At 38.2% G+C, this 16,121-nt stretch overlaps 1 protein-coding gene across 36 annotated transcripts in view; it reads right to left on the bottom strand.

The window, feature by feature from the left end:
- adgrb1a (adhesion G protein-coupled receptor B1a) overlaps positions 1-16,121 on the bottom strand; it is a 158,137-nt gene that overhangs the window by 70,412 nt on the left and 71,604 nt on the right. For 5 of the 36 annotated variants that reach the window (XR_012392396.1, XM_009292551.5, XM_009292553.5 and 2 more), the window contains exons 3-13: positions 15,016-15,174; positions 11,901-11,975; positions 11,379-11,483; positions 8,736-8,903; positions 5,860-6,039; positions 5,185-5,514; positions 4,752-4,853; positions 3,646-3,752; positions 3,363-3,557; positions 2,148-2,216; positions 1,626-1,734 (exon numbers count right to left, since the gene is read on the bottom strand). Coding sequence is in view for 26 of the 36 variants with exons in the window: in XM_009292551.5 (XP_009290826.1) it covers positions 1,626-1,734; positions 2,148-2,216; positions 3,363-3,557; positions 3,646-3,752; positions 4,752-4,853; positions 5,185-5,514; positions 5,860-6,039; positions 8,736-8,903; positions 11,379-11,483; positions 11,901-11,975; positions 15,016-15,174 (1,599 nt within the window). In the remaining 10 variants the exon portion in view is untranslated. The remainder of the gene's footprint in view (positions 1-1,625; positions 1,735-2,147; positions 2,217-3,362; positions 3,558-3,645; positions 3,753-4,751; positions 4,854-5,184; positions 5,515-5,859; positions 6,040-8,735; positions 8,904-11,378; positions 11,484-11,900; positions 11,976-15,015; positions 15,175-16,121) is intronic. The other 31 variants (XR_012392402.1, XR_012392403.1, XM_009292560.5 and 28 more) reach the window with 11 other exon arrangements.

Raw genomic sequence — 16,121 nt, 5'->3', positions numbered from 1 at the left:
GTGATTCAGAGGTAAACAGAACCTGATGCCACCCCTCACGCGCCCTTTTAAACTCTGCCAGCTGCGGCCCACAACGTATGACCATGGCGGTTCATCTTCTCGCTGAGTTTGTGAACCTGAATGCTGAGTAAAACCAGTCTTTGCTGGAGGGATGTGCGTGCTTTTGTGAGTGATTCCAAAGCTTTAGAAATGCCCACATGTTTGGAAGTCTTTGTGAGCTGTATGTTAGGGACAGACTCATTCACAGCTCTGAATTTCTAATAAGAATTCTTGTGTATTACCATTTGTGGATCAATGTAATAGAGACGCATGATTCAGACTGTTAACTAATTAAAATGGGTAAATTATTTTAGATTTGCCCTGAGACAGATGTTAATAAAGGAACATTTTTTGGAAATGGCCTTATTTTACAAAGTCGCATACAGTTCAAAAGTTTACCATTTTTTTAAACTATTCAGCTAATACATGGGTTTGGCAGGAGCATTTTAGCTTAGATCAGCATAAATCATTGAATCAAGTTAGATTATTAGCATCTCACTCAAAAAATCTACTTCTTGTACTTTCCTATTTAAAGCAGGCACAAATATATTTTGCAGTGCCTGAAAATGTCCTCTAAATAACAGCACTATCATTGCACTTGGTACGCCAGCAACATCCCTTGATTATTACAGTGGAAGAGTAGTTCCTAGCCATACTCATTAATTTTCCATCAGCTTAGTCCCTTTATTCACAAGGGGTCGCCACATAAGAATGAACCACCAACTTATCCAGCATATGTTTTACAGAGCCCTTCAAGCTGCAATCCAGCACTGGGAATCACCCATACACTATTAAATGCACACACATACACTACGGCCAATTTAGTTTATTAAATTTACATATATCGCATGTCTTTAAACTGTGGGGGGAACCGAAGCACCAGAAGGAAACTCATGTGAACATGGGGAGAACATGCAAACTGCACACAGAAATGCCAATTTACCCAGCCAGGACTCAAACCAGCGACCTTCTGGCTGTTTAGCGATAGTGCTAACTACTGAGCCCCTTCCTAGCCACATCAACCTAGGAAATTGCAACTTTTAATTTTTCGTCTAGTAAACAATGTAATTAGAGAAGAGTCAAGCTTTAAATAAAAAAAATACTGATAATAATTTACAGATGCTAATGATCTGATCCAATAGCCAATGATTATGCCAAGCTAAGCTAAAAGACCTGGAGATTGGCTGAATTGATTAAAAAAATGGTTAAACTCAACTAAATTACCCTAGGTTACTTGTGAAATGAGCCTTTTTAATTTAAATGTGAAGTGTTCCTTTAATCCTTCATCATTATAAAAACCACAATTGCAAAAATGACTAAGAGTCATTTATGAAACTACAAAAAAACGTATTATCTATAAAGATCTGCATGTAAAATAACACCCTGAATCGTTACAAATGGGCTTTCAAGACCTTTTCACAGAAAAGGCCACTATGCATCAGATGGTTAATTACTTTTTATTGTAATTTGTTTCATGCAAATCTCCAGTTCTTTCTTGGGTTTGTAGCTTCCTGCCCATATATCCATCTATTAAAGTAGCTCCTTATGACATCATTTCAGAAATATAAATGTCAGAGGAAACTGACCTAGATTATCCGTGACCTCATAAGTATCCTGGAAGTCCTTCATGCGAAGGCTGATGACGTCCACAAAGTCCTCTACTAGACGAAAAAGCTCCTTAACATTGGGTCCCAGCTGGAAGAAGAACAGAGCTTAACGTTATTTACCATAAGTGCATTTTAAATATTTTTGTAAGAAAAATATTTAAAATTACAATGATAATCGTTTGATTTTGCTGCTGCAAAAGCTTAATGATATCCTTGCTTCAGAATGTAAACTGAAGCTTGCGTTAAGGCATAAATCGTAAACTAACTAATGATCTAACTAAACAGCGGGAGACAAACAGCTGAAAGAAAGATGTGCAGTGGAGAGAAGAGAATTAGCCAATTAATCACTTTTAAAACCAGCTGAAACTTGCATAATTACTAAGTGAAAGAGAGTGAAAGGATGTCAACATTATAAAGAGAGAATGGGTGAATGATGAATGTGTGAGTGGATGAATGAAAGAGTGAACAGGAGAGACAGAGAGATACTGAGGGCTTACTCACCAGTTGTGCTTCCTCCCACCTGTCCCTGTTTTCCTCCATCAGTAAGTTACTCACAGACTGCACAAAATTCTGTGAACAAAATAACATTCAGAAGCAGTAAGAACCAATTATTTTAATTATTTTTTTAAAGGTGCCATAGAGTGCTTATTCATTATGTTACAGTGTTCTCTGATATAGGTATGTGGGTTAGGTGAGTGCAGAAATTTTCCAGAAATGGTTTTATATAAAACCATTTTTATACAAAAAATCACCCCAGAAAATAAAGCTTGGTTTTGACCATATTTTGGAACAGTTGTGAATATGATTAATGTAGAGGTTTATTTTAGCTAGAAGGAGTGAGTGAAATTAAAGTTTCCTGTTGTGGATCACATATAGCCTACACACACACACACACACACACACACACACACACACAAAATTAAGTCTGCAAAATTGATGAAAACAGTGTATATGTGTTGAATTTAATTTGTTTGTTTAAATTTAGCCCAAATGAATTGTTTACAAGCACTTAACTTAAAAAAAAAGGTAAATCCAGATTTTTTTTCAGTGTGTTTAAATCATAATTATTTTTTAGTCAAGGGTTGTATTTTGTAGTTTAACATATGAAAACAGAGGCATGAACCTCCACATAAATAGAGGAGTTTTTGAAGTTTATTCGCATCTCCTCACTCCAGAAAACATACTGTTAGCGCTGAGTGATATGACATGCATAAACATGCGTTAAACACTTCTTTTCAGCAGTCTACATGTGTTTGCTGCCTCAATACACACATAGTACAATTGTACACATTGTACAATAAACATGTTAAACTAACAAATGACACAGTTAAAGAGACATCATAGCTTTTCTGACATTATAGCCCTTCTGGCATAAGATTGTAAACTTATTATCCAGGATAAATGTACATATTTAGAATATAAAAAAATGTATCAATCATCTTTCCCAAAAGTGGTTTTCTGGTAAGCCGTGATGAGATTTTATATGTATATATGTGTGTGTGTGTGTGTGTGTGTGTGTGTGGATCAGTGTCAGTGTGAGTTCCAATTGGCCTGTTTTTAACAAGATTTTGCACTCAGAAAAATACATGATAACAAGGAAATTAAGTTTGAGGCTCACAGTATGCCAGTTACATGTACTAAACTTTTATTATGCCAAACTAAATCCAGCTATTCATTCTATAGCACCTTTCCATAAGCACATAATACCACACTAACCCTCATGTCTGCATTACTGGGGCTGTAGTAGGATCTCCTAAATATCTCTGTCATGTTTTTTAGCACATCTATGATAGCCAAAAGATCTCCGCTGTAGCTCGTTCCATCACTTGACGTCACCCTCAGCTTTGTCATCACTTCAGAAACACCATCCCCCACAAGCCCTCGCTGCGCCTTGGACAGGTGATCTCTGGTCTGGAATAATAATAATTAAAAAAAAATCAGATTTGCAGACACAATTTTAGTTAATACCTAGTTGGGGGCTCGTTTAGAGGTCACCTACCAGTGTTTGGATACTTCTGTAATCATTTGAGACGCACTTCATATATGTTGGGTTCTCCCAGTATGCTATACCCTCATTGTCTAATGAACATCGCCGTAGAATTAATCCTGCATCACAGATGTAAGACATGATTACCAAATCTATTATGAGGATTGGTCAAACACTGTAATAATAGATAGATAGATAGATAGATAGATAGATAGATAGATAGATAGATAGATAGATAGATAGATAGATAGATAGATAGATAGATAGATAGATAGATAGATAGATAGATAGATAGATAGATAGATAGATAGATAGATAGATAGATAGATAGATAGATAGATAGATAGATAGATAGATTACAGCAAGCATTATTATGTTAAAACACATATAAAAATAGACGTCTTGGCTAAAACAAGGCTATTCACACCAAACTTAGAAGTGAGTGCTCAGGAGTAGTTTAAAAAAATGCTTGAATCACTTGACATCTTAAAAACATGACGCTTATTTGCGAGGAGCTGCAAAAAAAAAAAGTGAGATGGGAGTGTAATGGTCACGTATGTCCATCAGGTATGTAAACAAAAAAATATATAAGTATAGGGCATATTTTGAATGGAAAAATGCATTCTGTGTGCATTCTGTGTGAATGTCCCAACGATTTTTTTTAAAAAAAGACAAATAAACAGGTTATGCATGTGATGTCTGTCTAATATGACCATTTGATGACTAGATTATTTTTGGAATATTGTTAGATCAGATTTTCAATCACAGCCAAAATTTAGCCTGGTTTAGGCCAAGATGTCTAATTTTACGTCTATTAAACATAAATTTACTTTTTTGTGGAGAAATTGTGGAGAAAGAAGATAGACATTAGATAGTCAGACACATAGATAATTAGACAGAAAGCCCAACTGAACAACATATAATAAAATAAATGAACAGAGACATAGACAAAATTATAGATTGATTCAAACACTGTATGCTGTGTTGTTGGTTTCCTTCTTAAATCCAAGCTTCTGGAGCTGTCCATGGTCCTGAAATCGTCTGAATACAGCTTTGAGGGTGATGACTGCTTAGAAAGTCATTCCAATTTGTTTGTGTTTGCATGAGTCAGGTCTTACCTACAGCATTTGGTGGGCAGCGGACAGCCGCTGTGTCCCCTGCAGGTGTTTTCTTCCACACTACATTAGAGAAATTCTCCTCATCACAGATTTCATGTGGCTCTGCATAAAACCAAAGATTTCAGAAAGCACAAACATACAAAAAACTCAGCCATAGTAAGAATACGTTTGGTCACACTTTATTTTAATTGTTCATTTGTTGAATTTAAGTTAAATTGCATCTACATGCCAACTGATTCTCATTACATTATAAGTAGATTGTTAGGTTGGGGTTAGGGTTAAGTTGACATGTACTTGCAAAGTTTCTTAGTCAGTTAAATGTCTGTTGAAGGAGCAGTATCAACAGATTTTAAGCAAGTCAACTAATACTCAAATGAACCATCAAAATAAAGTGTTACCATAAGTTTAGACTACAGCAACATGGTTGTCTTACCTGGGCATCGCTTCTCATTGCAACGTCTAACTTCTTCTCGGTCCCCCGGGCATGCCTCTCCCCCAAAAAAGGGACCATAACACAGCCTCTGTCTCTGCTGACTTCCTCCACCACAGGTTTTGGTGCAACCAGACCAAGTGCTCCAAAGTTGCCATTGGCCATCCACAGGACATTCTCTAAGGAAGCAATCCCGTGTCTCGTGCCACTCGCCTTGACACTCTAAGCCCCCATACGAGGGCCCGTTACACTCCCGAATTCGCTGCATTGTTCCATTCGAACAAGTTGAAGAACAGGAACTCCAACCAGACCACTCGTTCCACACGCCATCCACTACAGAGAAAAAGACTCAGAATAAGAGACTGAAAAATATTCTGAATGAGGATAGAAAATACAAAGTGCCATTAGGAAGACAAAAGTGAGGCTTGCGTGATAAGGGCACATTACTGAAAGATATATTGCGGGGGGAATGGAAGACGAGCTTTGGGTTGCTAAACTTTAGTCCAATCCATAGTGATTTAAAGCCTCAATTAATCACCATCATTTGCTGGGAACTTCACAATGGTTTCTTTCAATCTCCTGCTCCTACAGTGCCTCACATTAGGCTTTAATTGTGCTGCTTGATGGAAGTCATTAAATCTGTATGAGGCAGTCTGTATTTAAAGACCCGAAGATCACCTGGGCATACAGCGATGTTGCAGAATTTAGTCTGTTTCTCTGGACCATCACAGGGGTTTCCTCCGAACTGGGGTGGCTTGCAGGAGCGGTTGCGTTCCCTGTAGCCACGGCCGCATGTTGATGAACACAAGCTCCATGGTGTCCACTCGCCCCACGCCCCATGTTCTGTAATCAGAGCGGCTAGGGCATGATTTATAGAGAGAAAAACGCATTTCGACAAACACACACATGCACTGGAGAAAAACTAAAGAGAAGTTCACACTGACAACAGTCTGAAGGGAATTGAATTCATACATTTCCAATGGGAGTTGGCAATTTCACGAAGATATGAGTGACTGGGATGAGATAAGGTTGAGAAAAATTTAATGAGAAGCGACGTAATGGGATGTCTACCAATAGGAGCGAAGACATTGAGTATTATGCATTGATTATTGTTCATCTTGTTCAGGATATGATGTATTGCGGCAATTATTGCTTTATTTTTAGCAGCAAGAAAACCGATTCCCTGTCTAAGTAGAAGGAAGTCTTATACCTGAAATAAATCGCTTTTGTTTGTGATCAGAAACTCAAAAAAGTTATAACCCTTTTAAGTATCCCACCAATATTGTTATGACAGGAACACATACTAGCAAAGCAACATAGGCTCAGTCTAAAAAATGTAGCCCCTTATATATTTCTGGAGACTGTGAATTATATAGCCAGTGCTACATATGGCTGCATTTCATCTTTAAAACAAACTCTACAGGGCGGTATGACACCGTTCTTTTTCTCGCTTACCAGCTTGCCAGTTTATCCAGTCTGCTCGACATGTGTGTTGGCGGACTTAAGACTGTGCAGCGCTGACCGCGACCACAGGTTCGAATCTGGAGAAAAACAATTCCAGAACGCAAACAACAAAAAAAAAGCTAAAAAATAAAACAAGTAACTAACAGGGTGAGAATGTTATAAAATTGTAACACTATTTGTTGGGTTTAGGGAAGGGGGAGGGTGGGAGCATCGGCCCGATGGTCAGTCAGTAAATCTGTCAGTCAACAGTGGCCTCTGGTGAATTTACGTGAGAACAGCAGGCACGAGAGAAATTTGAGATCTGAAAAAGCATACACAGCAGCCTCTGGTGGATTTGAGAAAACAAAAACTGCGGAAAAAACGTAGCTCATAGGATGTATTTTGCTCTCTCCAAAATGTATATAAGGGTATGCAATCAAAATAAGCTTGGGTTGTAGCAAAGACTGTATAATGGCCAAGACAATTTGCTTATGCCATGTTTTGGAGAAATGGCAATCTGCAACATGGCGCCTCTACGAACAGAAGGGCTGCCATCCAAATAAATGACCCAGTTGGCAGCTGGTAAAGTCATTGAGTCACTGCTGCAACTGTTAGAAATTTGGGTTCTACAGAAACCTGAAATTTGTGCTCAGAATAGCACATGACTGAGCCAACCAGAAGTGAAAGAAAATAACATCTAGACAAATTTATCTGCTAATGTGAAACATGCTAGTTAAAGGTAAATTTGGCAAGAAGTTTTTGGGATTGTGGTACTGTATTTACACATTTGGTAAATATGCAACCCAGGCTCATTCTAATTACATGTCCCTGGAGAGAGCAAAATACGACCCAGGAGGTACGTTTTTTTCCAGTTTTTGTTTTCGCGAATACACCAGAGGCCGCTGTGTACCCTTTTTCAGATCTCAAATTTCTCTCGTGAGTGCTCCTGGTGTTCTCACATAAATCAGCCAGAGGCTGCTGTTGACTGACAGACTGACCAACTGACAGCTCCCCCACCCTCCTTTTCTAAACCCAACCAATAGTGTTGTAAACATATTGACCTACCCACCCACTATTCTAAATCCAATCGCAGTGTTTCAAAAACATTGTAAAACCCAACAGTCAACTTTATCAAATGAAATGAGTGTAGTCAACTCAAAATTTACTAAAATTTACTAAAAGTTTTGAACCCAGTGTTGAAATTAATGAGTTAATTAAATACCTCATTACTTCAACTTAAATGGAGTAAGTTCACAGTACTCATTTAGATTAGTTTCCTAACTCAAATGGTTTGTAGCAATAGGTTTCCTTAAACGGTTTGGGTTACCTAACTTATTAGGTTTAATAGTGAAGCAATCCCGAAAAAGAAAAGGCCTCGACTGATTTTTACCACATTTTCAGATTTTACCACATTCTCACACTGTTATTTGCTTGTTTATTTTATTTTTTAGCTTTTGTTTTTGTCTTACCTGCTTTCTGGAACTGTTCTTCACCAAACTTGAACCCCATTCTGGCTACATAATTTGCGATCTACTGAAACGTATATAGGGCTACGTTTTCAAAATAAGCCTAAATTGTAAATATGGCTGCCAAGTTATTATCACCAATCACCAATAAAAAAATAAAATAATATAAAAAAAGTTGTCAGTGTGAACACAGAATTGCAGAGAATAAAAACCACAAGTATACATGGAACTCTTAGTGTGCAAGGACTAAGTTCTGCATAATATGATTAGCACTTAATACATCATTGTGCTTTGCTAGACACATTTTTTAATCTGAAAAACATGTTTGTCTGGGCCCCCTGGGAAGCTGAAATAATGGAATGAATAGAGACTGAGAGTCCATCCTACATGCAGTGGGAACTATAGGGACTTAGCTGACAATGCTGCACTTAAACCCATTAACATCTTACCACGGCTCTCCAGCATCCAGGGTTGAGAAGGGGAGCAGCCGTACATGGAAGCGCAGGGAGAGTTAGCCTCAGGTGGGCAGCAACTGGAGAGTGAGTGGGCAAAGCTATCGGGCCTTAGTGGAGGTGGGGCGGGTAACAAAAGGTGGATAAGGAAGATGGTGGGGGTGAGGAGAGGCCTGAGGTGGGCTGTGCTTACCTGGACACACAGCAGTGTTATTGCAGGGTCTCTGTTCGCGCAGTGGCCCGCTGCACTGCGTGCTGTACGACACGGAGACGCAGAAGCGTGTGCGGCTCTGCCAGCCCTCACCACACGTGGCCGAACACACGCTCCACGCAGACCACTCCTCACCCGACGGAGAATCCACTGAGAGGGGTGTAGGGGAAGTGGGATGGGGTAGGGTGTGGAGGAAAGGGTAGGAAAAGGGCCAAAACTAATTAGCATGCAGGATTAGCCGCCTCATCGATCAGGGGAGGCTTAAATCATTTCTTCGCTGGTTCCATATCCTCAGCATTTCATCGTGGTAGACGTTCATGCTTTCAGTTCTGGGATATGCAAGTCAGTTACTACAGGAGGAATTCACAAGGCTGTCCAATTGATCAGACTTTATTATCTGAGCAACTTGGAAAGCCAAGGAATCATGTTGCAATTCCAAAGCAAGAGTAGCATATTAAATGTCCAATAGAAAGCATTTTAGTTCTAACAGTTCAATGGGTAATATGGGTTGTCCAATAGAGTGGAGGAACTATGACATCAATTTGCATGCAAAAACCTGGAGGCGAGTTAGCATTTTAGCAGTTCCAGGGTTCTCATCCCAAAGTCAATGGGTATTTTGAATGGGATTTCTGTTAAATCACTTAATTAAGGTTTGTGGCTAACACAAACTCAAGATACTTTCACATTTTACTCTGACATAAAACATATCAGTTACATCACACTCTTGATTTTTTAAAAATTGGTTTAGCTTTTTTTAAAAAGACAGTTGCTATCAAGTTGCTAAATGGGACTGCAGGCGGTGTCAGAAACATAATACGTCATTGAGCTGAACTGGTCAGGAACGCAGCCCGCTTGCTATGTGCATTTGGAGTATTAGTATTTGTGTAGTTTTAGTATTTTATAGTTTGTAGTATTTTTCTAATTGGAAATTCATATTGTTTGTAGATAATGCCTTAACTTGTAAAGACTGTCAAGACAGATTAATTTGTTGATCATTTAGTTTAATTGAACAATATTATGGAGATACTGCTTAGCAGTGCAGACTGTCTCTTTCCTGCTCCCGGTAATGCAAACTTGTGAATAAATGTATAAAAGTACATACATATTAACTGTCATTTTATTAAGATCAATAGATTTTTTGTCTGTTTTTTTCTTCATTTGAATACATTTAACTTTATGGGTTGCTTTTCGCTGTACTTAGTGACAAAAAAAGTTCCATCAAAGATATAAACTTGCCCCTTATGCCTCATTTCTGTCGTCTGTTACTAAGGTAAGCAGGCTGTATGCACGCGAGCGATACACTAATTTAAACATGTCTTATGATAATACTATCTAGGCACATTTATACATACAGTTTTAAAACTTTTACAACAACCGTGAAGCAAAACAAAATGTATTATCCACATAAAAACTATCCAAATGGCACGTACTGTAGGTCCATATACAGAAGTGTTTTTGCGTATTTATTTGTTTACAATATATAGCATGGATTATAAAATAATAAACCAGCAGAGTAAATCTTTGTCATGGACCATATTTCTAAAAATAAGCCTGAAAAGTTGTCTGTAGTAGGATGGTGCTGATGTCACAGGTGAGCGCCCTGAAAGGCACTGTAGTCCGTTTATAGCCTAATGTTAGCTTTTTAGTTCTTGCATTTGCATTTAACATATAAAAGCACTATAAGTTGTATTTCCTTGTAAGGATTATCCGATTTGGACTATGGGAAAATCCTATAGGGAGTTTATCATGTGAGCCTACAAGGTGACATCATAGTTCCTCCACTCTATAGGAGTAGGTAGGCTATTATTACCACTCAGTGTAACTAAATTGAAAATTAAGAATGCCCAATAGAACAATACTGAATGTCAAAATGAAAATTGATAAGGAGGTAAATATTCAACCTCATCCTGGAGGAACATTATACTCATTTGTGTTTACATATCAAAACCCTGCACATGCATACTAAACAATAGGAGCAGTGCACCATATTCTGTGCCCAGATTAATTATAGATTTGCTTCTAAAAGCAGACAAAAAATTTACAAAGCCATCCACAGAAGCTTCTGTATTTATGGAGTCATTCATTTTTGATTCACAGCATACGACACACTGGAATAAAATACAGGAAAATGACATTTATTTTGAAGTGATAGACTCTTATTGGTGGTAAAAATGAAAGACAAATCCATGCAGCACTCACAAAGAAAATTCTAAACACCAGGGATTACGGAATATTAGAAGGCCAAAAATGTCTTTAACGATAAAGCATGCAGATCAAACACCACCACCCCCAAGCAAGGTATGCCTTGTTCATATTGTTTCATAATAATACAGGGTTTCAAAACACTTTCTTGAGCTTCCTTGTAAGCAATGGTGTCCATGATTCATGGATATCTGGATGTTCCTCCATGAACCATGCCATAATACACGTGGTAAAGACAAACAAAACATAAATCAAGCTGACAGGACCATAAAAAACCAAACCAACAAAAAAATAAGGCTATGGCCACATACGCATCCAGTCTACTCCCCTGTATATGTGCACTAGTGAGTGAAACGCTTGCAAGTGTGTATTGTGTGTGTGACCCCAAGCTGCAGAGGAGGCTGATGCCACCTGTTTTCTTACCTGTTTGGGAAGACTGCTGTCCGCTGCGGGTCTTATCAGAGTCCTCTCGTTTACGGCTGTCCACCGAGCGCAGGGATTGGCTACGAGAGCCAAGCCGGCCTTTGCCTGCAGGATGGGGTGGGGTTAGCAACTACACTCGACTTCTGATAGGGTCAGTGCTGTGCCACCTGAACATTTAGACCAGCATCAGCCATGCTTGGGATTTTGTGTGAAGTTTAAGGTTACATAGCGGTCAACCTGTGTTTAGTTCGATATACTCTCCATGCGAAACTCTGAGTTGGCGTGACCTCTTGTGCATAGAACACCGAAAAAGTGTGCATGATGAAGTGAGCAGTGGATGGTGGATGACAGAAAAATAAGCAGACCATGCGGAACGGAGACACAGACAATCGAGGTGAAGACATCTGCAGCTGATGGCCTTGACCATGGAGTGGGTTATTTACTCATGGCCCCCATCCAAACTGAGTGAAGATCTACTCACTACGGTCACATTCACGCGGACTCGGTCAATGACGCTCTTACCAAGCATGGCCTCTTGCATTCCTTTGTATTTCACTGGACTTAAACCCTGGCCTTTTGAGGAATACTGCCTGTAGCCTATGGGTCCAATGAAAAGCACACACAAATGCTTATTCTGTCATTGCTCTATCAATTTGATGAATTTATATAATTTAAAAAAAAGCAAATGCCAGTTCTGATGTAATAATGGTAGAATAGTTAAATGACTTTGTCTAAAGAAAAGAAAATACATTCAATTTTGAAGAGGTAAAAAAAAAATTATGATATATGTATGAACGTTTGTATAAAATTAATAAATGCCAGGATATTCACAATAGGGATATGTATATAGTTTTGCTTATTTCATTATTAGGTATGAGAAGGTAAAATATACAAAGTTCAAGGCAAAATTGTTAGCCCTCCTGTGAAATTAAAATTCCTTTCCAAATGTTCCCAAGTGCTGTTTAATTGAGAAGATGTTTTAACACATTAATTAATTCCTTCATTCATTCATTCATTCATTCATTTTCTTTTCAGCTTAGTCCCTTTATTATTCTGGGATGGCCACAGTGAAATGAACCGCCAACTTATCCAGAATATGTTTTACGCAGCAGATGCCCTTCCAGCTGCAACCCATCACTGGGAAACACCCATACACTCTCATTCACACACATACACTACAAACAAATTTGCTTACCCAATTCACCTATGGCGCATGTGGGGGAAACCGGAGCACCCGAAGGAAACCAACACGAACACAGGGAATGTGCAAACACCGTAATGCCAACTGACCTAGCCAAGGCTCGAACTAGTGACCCCCTTGCTGTGAGGCGACAGCACTACCCACTGCACCACTTTAACACATTTGTAAACAGAATAGTTTCAATAACTCATTTCCTATAACTCTTTTCTTTTGTCTTTGTCCTGATTACAGTACATAATATTTTACCTGTAATTTTGGATGATACTGGCATTCATCTTAAAGTGCTATTTAAAGGCTTAACTAGGGAAGTTAGGTTAATTAGGTAAGTCATTGGACAGTAGTGGTTTCCTCTAAAGCCAATCGAAAAAAAATAATAAAATAAAATAAGGGGGCTAATAATATTGACCACAATTTGTTTTGTAAAAAAAATAATAAAACCACTTTTTCCCCATCAACCTAAAAAAAAGACTTTCTCCAGAACAATATACATATTGTATACATATTTATATAACAGTTCTGTCTGCTTCTCGAAACTGATTGTCTGATAATCCATGCAATATTCTGCAATAACAGCACTTATACAGCCTCTTCACTCTTGTGTTTTACTCCGTCCACAGAGTGACAGCAGATCAATAAACTCTCTACAGTTTGACAAATATTGTAACTGTTGGGCAACATAATGTACTTTTGAGGCTTTTTAGGTGAGAATCAAGTTGTTTAAATTTCAACTCAGCAATTTATTTATAAGGATAGTGCTTATTTTAAATATCTATAATTTTGGAGATCGGCAGCCATAAGCCTGACATACTGAACAGAGCAAAGATGCTTACGGCACAAGATGGCGACAGATTATAAGTCCTTAGGGGACTTGTCTTTTTGTATTTTAAACTACAGCTGATCAAATCATTATAAATCAGGTAAGTGACATTCTAAGTCAATCTCTCTTTTGTTTATGTTATAGTGCTGTATTTACACAAAACTGTTAGTGTTTGCTTTGCTATGGATTTTCAGGGATTATTAATGTGATCTCCCGATTGTAACAGAAAAATACTGGGAGATATCTCTGTAGACTGATGGCATTTCAAGCCGTTCAGCCTTATAATCTTAAAGTGTTTTGTCATCACTTTAGATATTACATTAGAGAATCATTTAAATACTAGCTCTAAAGTGAAGCTGGTGAAGTAGCAACGATTTCTGCTGTTTTGACCAGCTGTAGAAGTGAATGAATGGCTGAAGAAAGTAGTTCCTCTAACAAAAAGATTTGAGACTATGTTTGGTTTTCTTTTTTATTTACTTGATTATGCTGTCGAAATGTTGTATAAACACAATATCACACTCGTAGCAGTGCGATTTGGCTGTATATCATGACTGGTGGGACACTAAGGCACTAACGCCAACCCAGGCTTGGGGCGACTGGGCGACCGGCAAATCGACCGAGCCACCCTCCTCCTTCCCTAAAACCACCCAATTTTACAGATTGACCCGCCCACCTGCTTACTTCCCTAAATCCAACCGACCGGTTTACAAAAGCCGGTCAGAAAAAGAAAAGCCCTCGTCTGATTTTTACAACGTCTTCAAATTTTACCACATTCTCACCCTGTGATTCACTTCATTTTATTTTTTAGATTCTGGAACCTCTCTTTCCTGGACTCAAACCCAGTTGTCGTCATCGTGGTCAACTCCTCTCTGTGCCTCAAGTCCGCCAACATACACGACGAGCTAACTGAACAAACTGGTTGTGCTGGTAAAGCCCTCCACATGAAGGTAAGCCGTCAGCCGCTAAGCGCCAAAAGTAATGGTGTCATACCACCCCGTAGCATTTGCTTAAAAATTTGCTCCGGCTACATAATTTGCGGTCTCCAGAAACGTCCGCGGGACTTGGTTTTCAGAATGAGCCTGTGTTGACTAATGCACACATCCCACCAGTGCCGATATACAGCCATATCGCACTGCTACTCATGTGATATTGCTCATATAAATATGTATAATAGAAAATACTTATAAAGGCCCTTGTCCTGTTAAACATCACTTAGGAAATATTTGAGAAAAGAATAAAAATTTCACTGGAGGGCTTATTGAGGAAGTTAAGATCTTGAATATCATGCAGGCATTTTTAATTACTCTCAGATCAGTTGTATGGGGTTTGTAATACATTTTATTACAAGACAAAACCGTAAAAGACATCCACATCTATAATAGTTAAACCTCAAACAGCTTTAACTCAGAAATCATAAGGCTGTTAATCATAGAAAAAGCTTACATAGCAATATTATCATTACTGCTCTATCATTATGTCACACAAGAAACAGAACATATATAATTTTTTAAAGTGAAATGTGAAGAATGAAAATAAATGAGGTGTCAGAAAGTGAAAGCAGGGGAAGAAGTGAATATGTAAACGGTCACATGCGTGCATATATTTAGTCTGACACTTACCGATGCAGGGCTGAGCATTGCATGGACGACCTTCTTCCAGAACACCTTCGCACAGGTAGGCTTCATCAGGAGGTGATTGACAGTTGCGCGTTCGCTTCTGGACTCCACCCCCGCATTCACTGCTACACTCCGCCCAGTTGCCCCACCCACTCCAGCCACCTGCATTAAACAGACATGCGGACAATCCATGTGAGCGTAATTACCAAGAAAAAAAATCCATTTATTAATAAATTTCTGTGACACAAATTAAATTTCCATCCCAGCTAAGCAATAATGTTCTGATTTCGTAATCCATTATGATGGCACTAAGATGTAGAAATGGTCCCATAAATACTAGTAGGATATGAGTCCCTGCGTTCTGCTCCCTCATGAATGTTTAATAGGAGACATTGCTGCCTGTCTGATCCCGGAGGCCCCGACAAATATGTATTAATCTGCATGAATAGAACATGAAGCTGGACCATGTCCAGCTGCAGACATTTTTAATTACTCACAAATCAATTGTACAGGGAGGGAACGTAATTCTGCACTCAGCGCCGCTCTATGTGCTTATTGAGAATTGAAAGTGAGAAAAAATCAGATAAGATCCTTTTTTTTTGTATACATGAGGATCTGTACAGAAATTATAAAACTCAATACAAATCTCATTTAATGTGAGAAAGAGCCAAACGAAAGAAATAGTTGGAAAATAAGATGTAGATGCACTGCAAAAATGCTTTTCTTGCTTAGAGTATAAACAAAAAGCCTTTTCTAGATGTTTAACAAAGCAAGGACATTTTTACAGTATGTCTGATAACATTTTTACTTCTGGAGAAAGTCTTATTTGTTTTATTTTGGCTAAAATAAAAGCAGTTGTTAATTTTCTAAAAACTATTTTAAGGTCAATATTAATAGCCCCTTTAAACTATATATTTTTTTGATAGTCTACAGAACAAACCATCATTATACAATAACTTGCCTTATTACCCTAGCATGCCTAGTTAAACTAATTAACCTAGTTAAATAGTTTAAATGTCACAAATAGTTAACGATTAAATGTCACTTTAAGCTGTATAGAAGTGTCTTGAAAAATATATCTAGTCAAATATTATTTATTGTCATCATGG

The sequence above is a fragment of the Danio rerio genome, chromosome 16 (genome assembly GCF_049306965.1).
Source record: "Danio rerio strain Tuebingen ecotype United States chromosome 16, GRCz12tu, whole genome shotgun sequence".
Classification (NCBI taxonomy): domain Eukaryota; kingdom Metazoa; phylum Chordata; class Actinopteri; order Cypriniformes; family Danionidae; genus Danio; species Danio rerio.
This window is presented reverse-complemented; position numbering and strand designations above follow the sequence as displayed.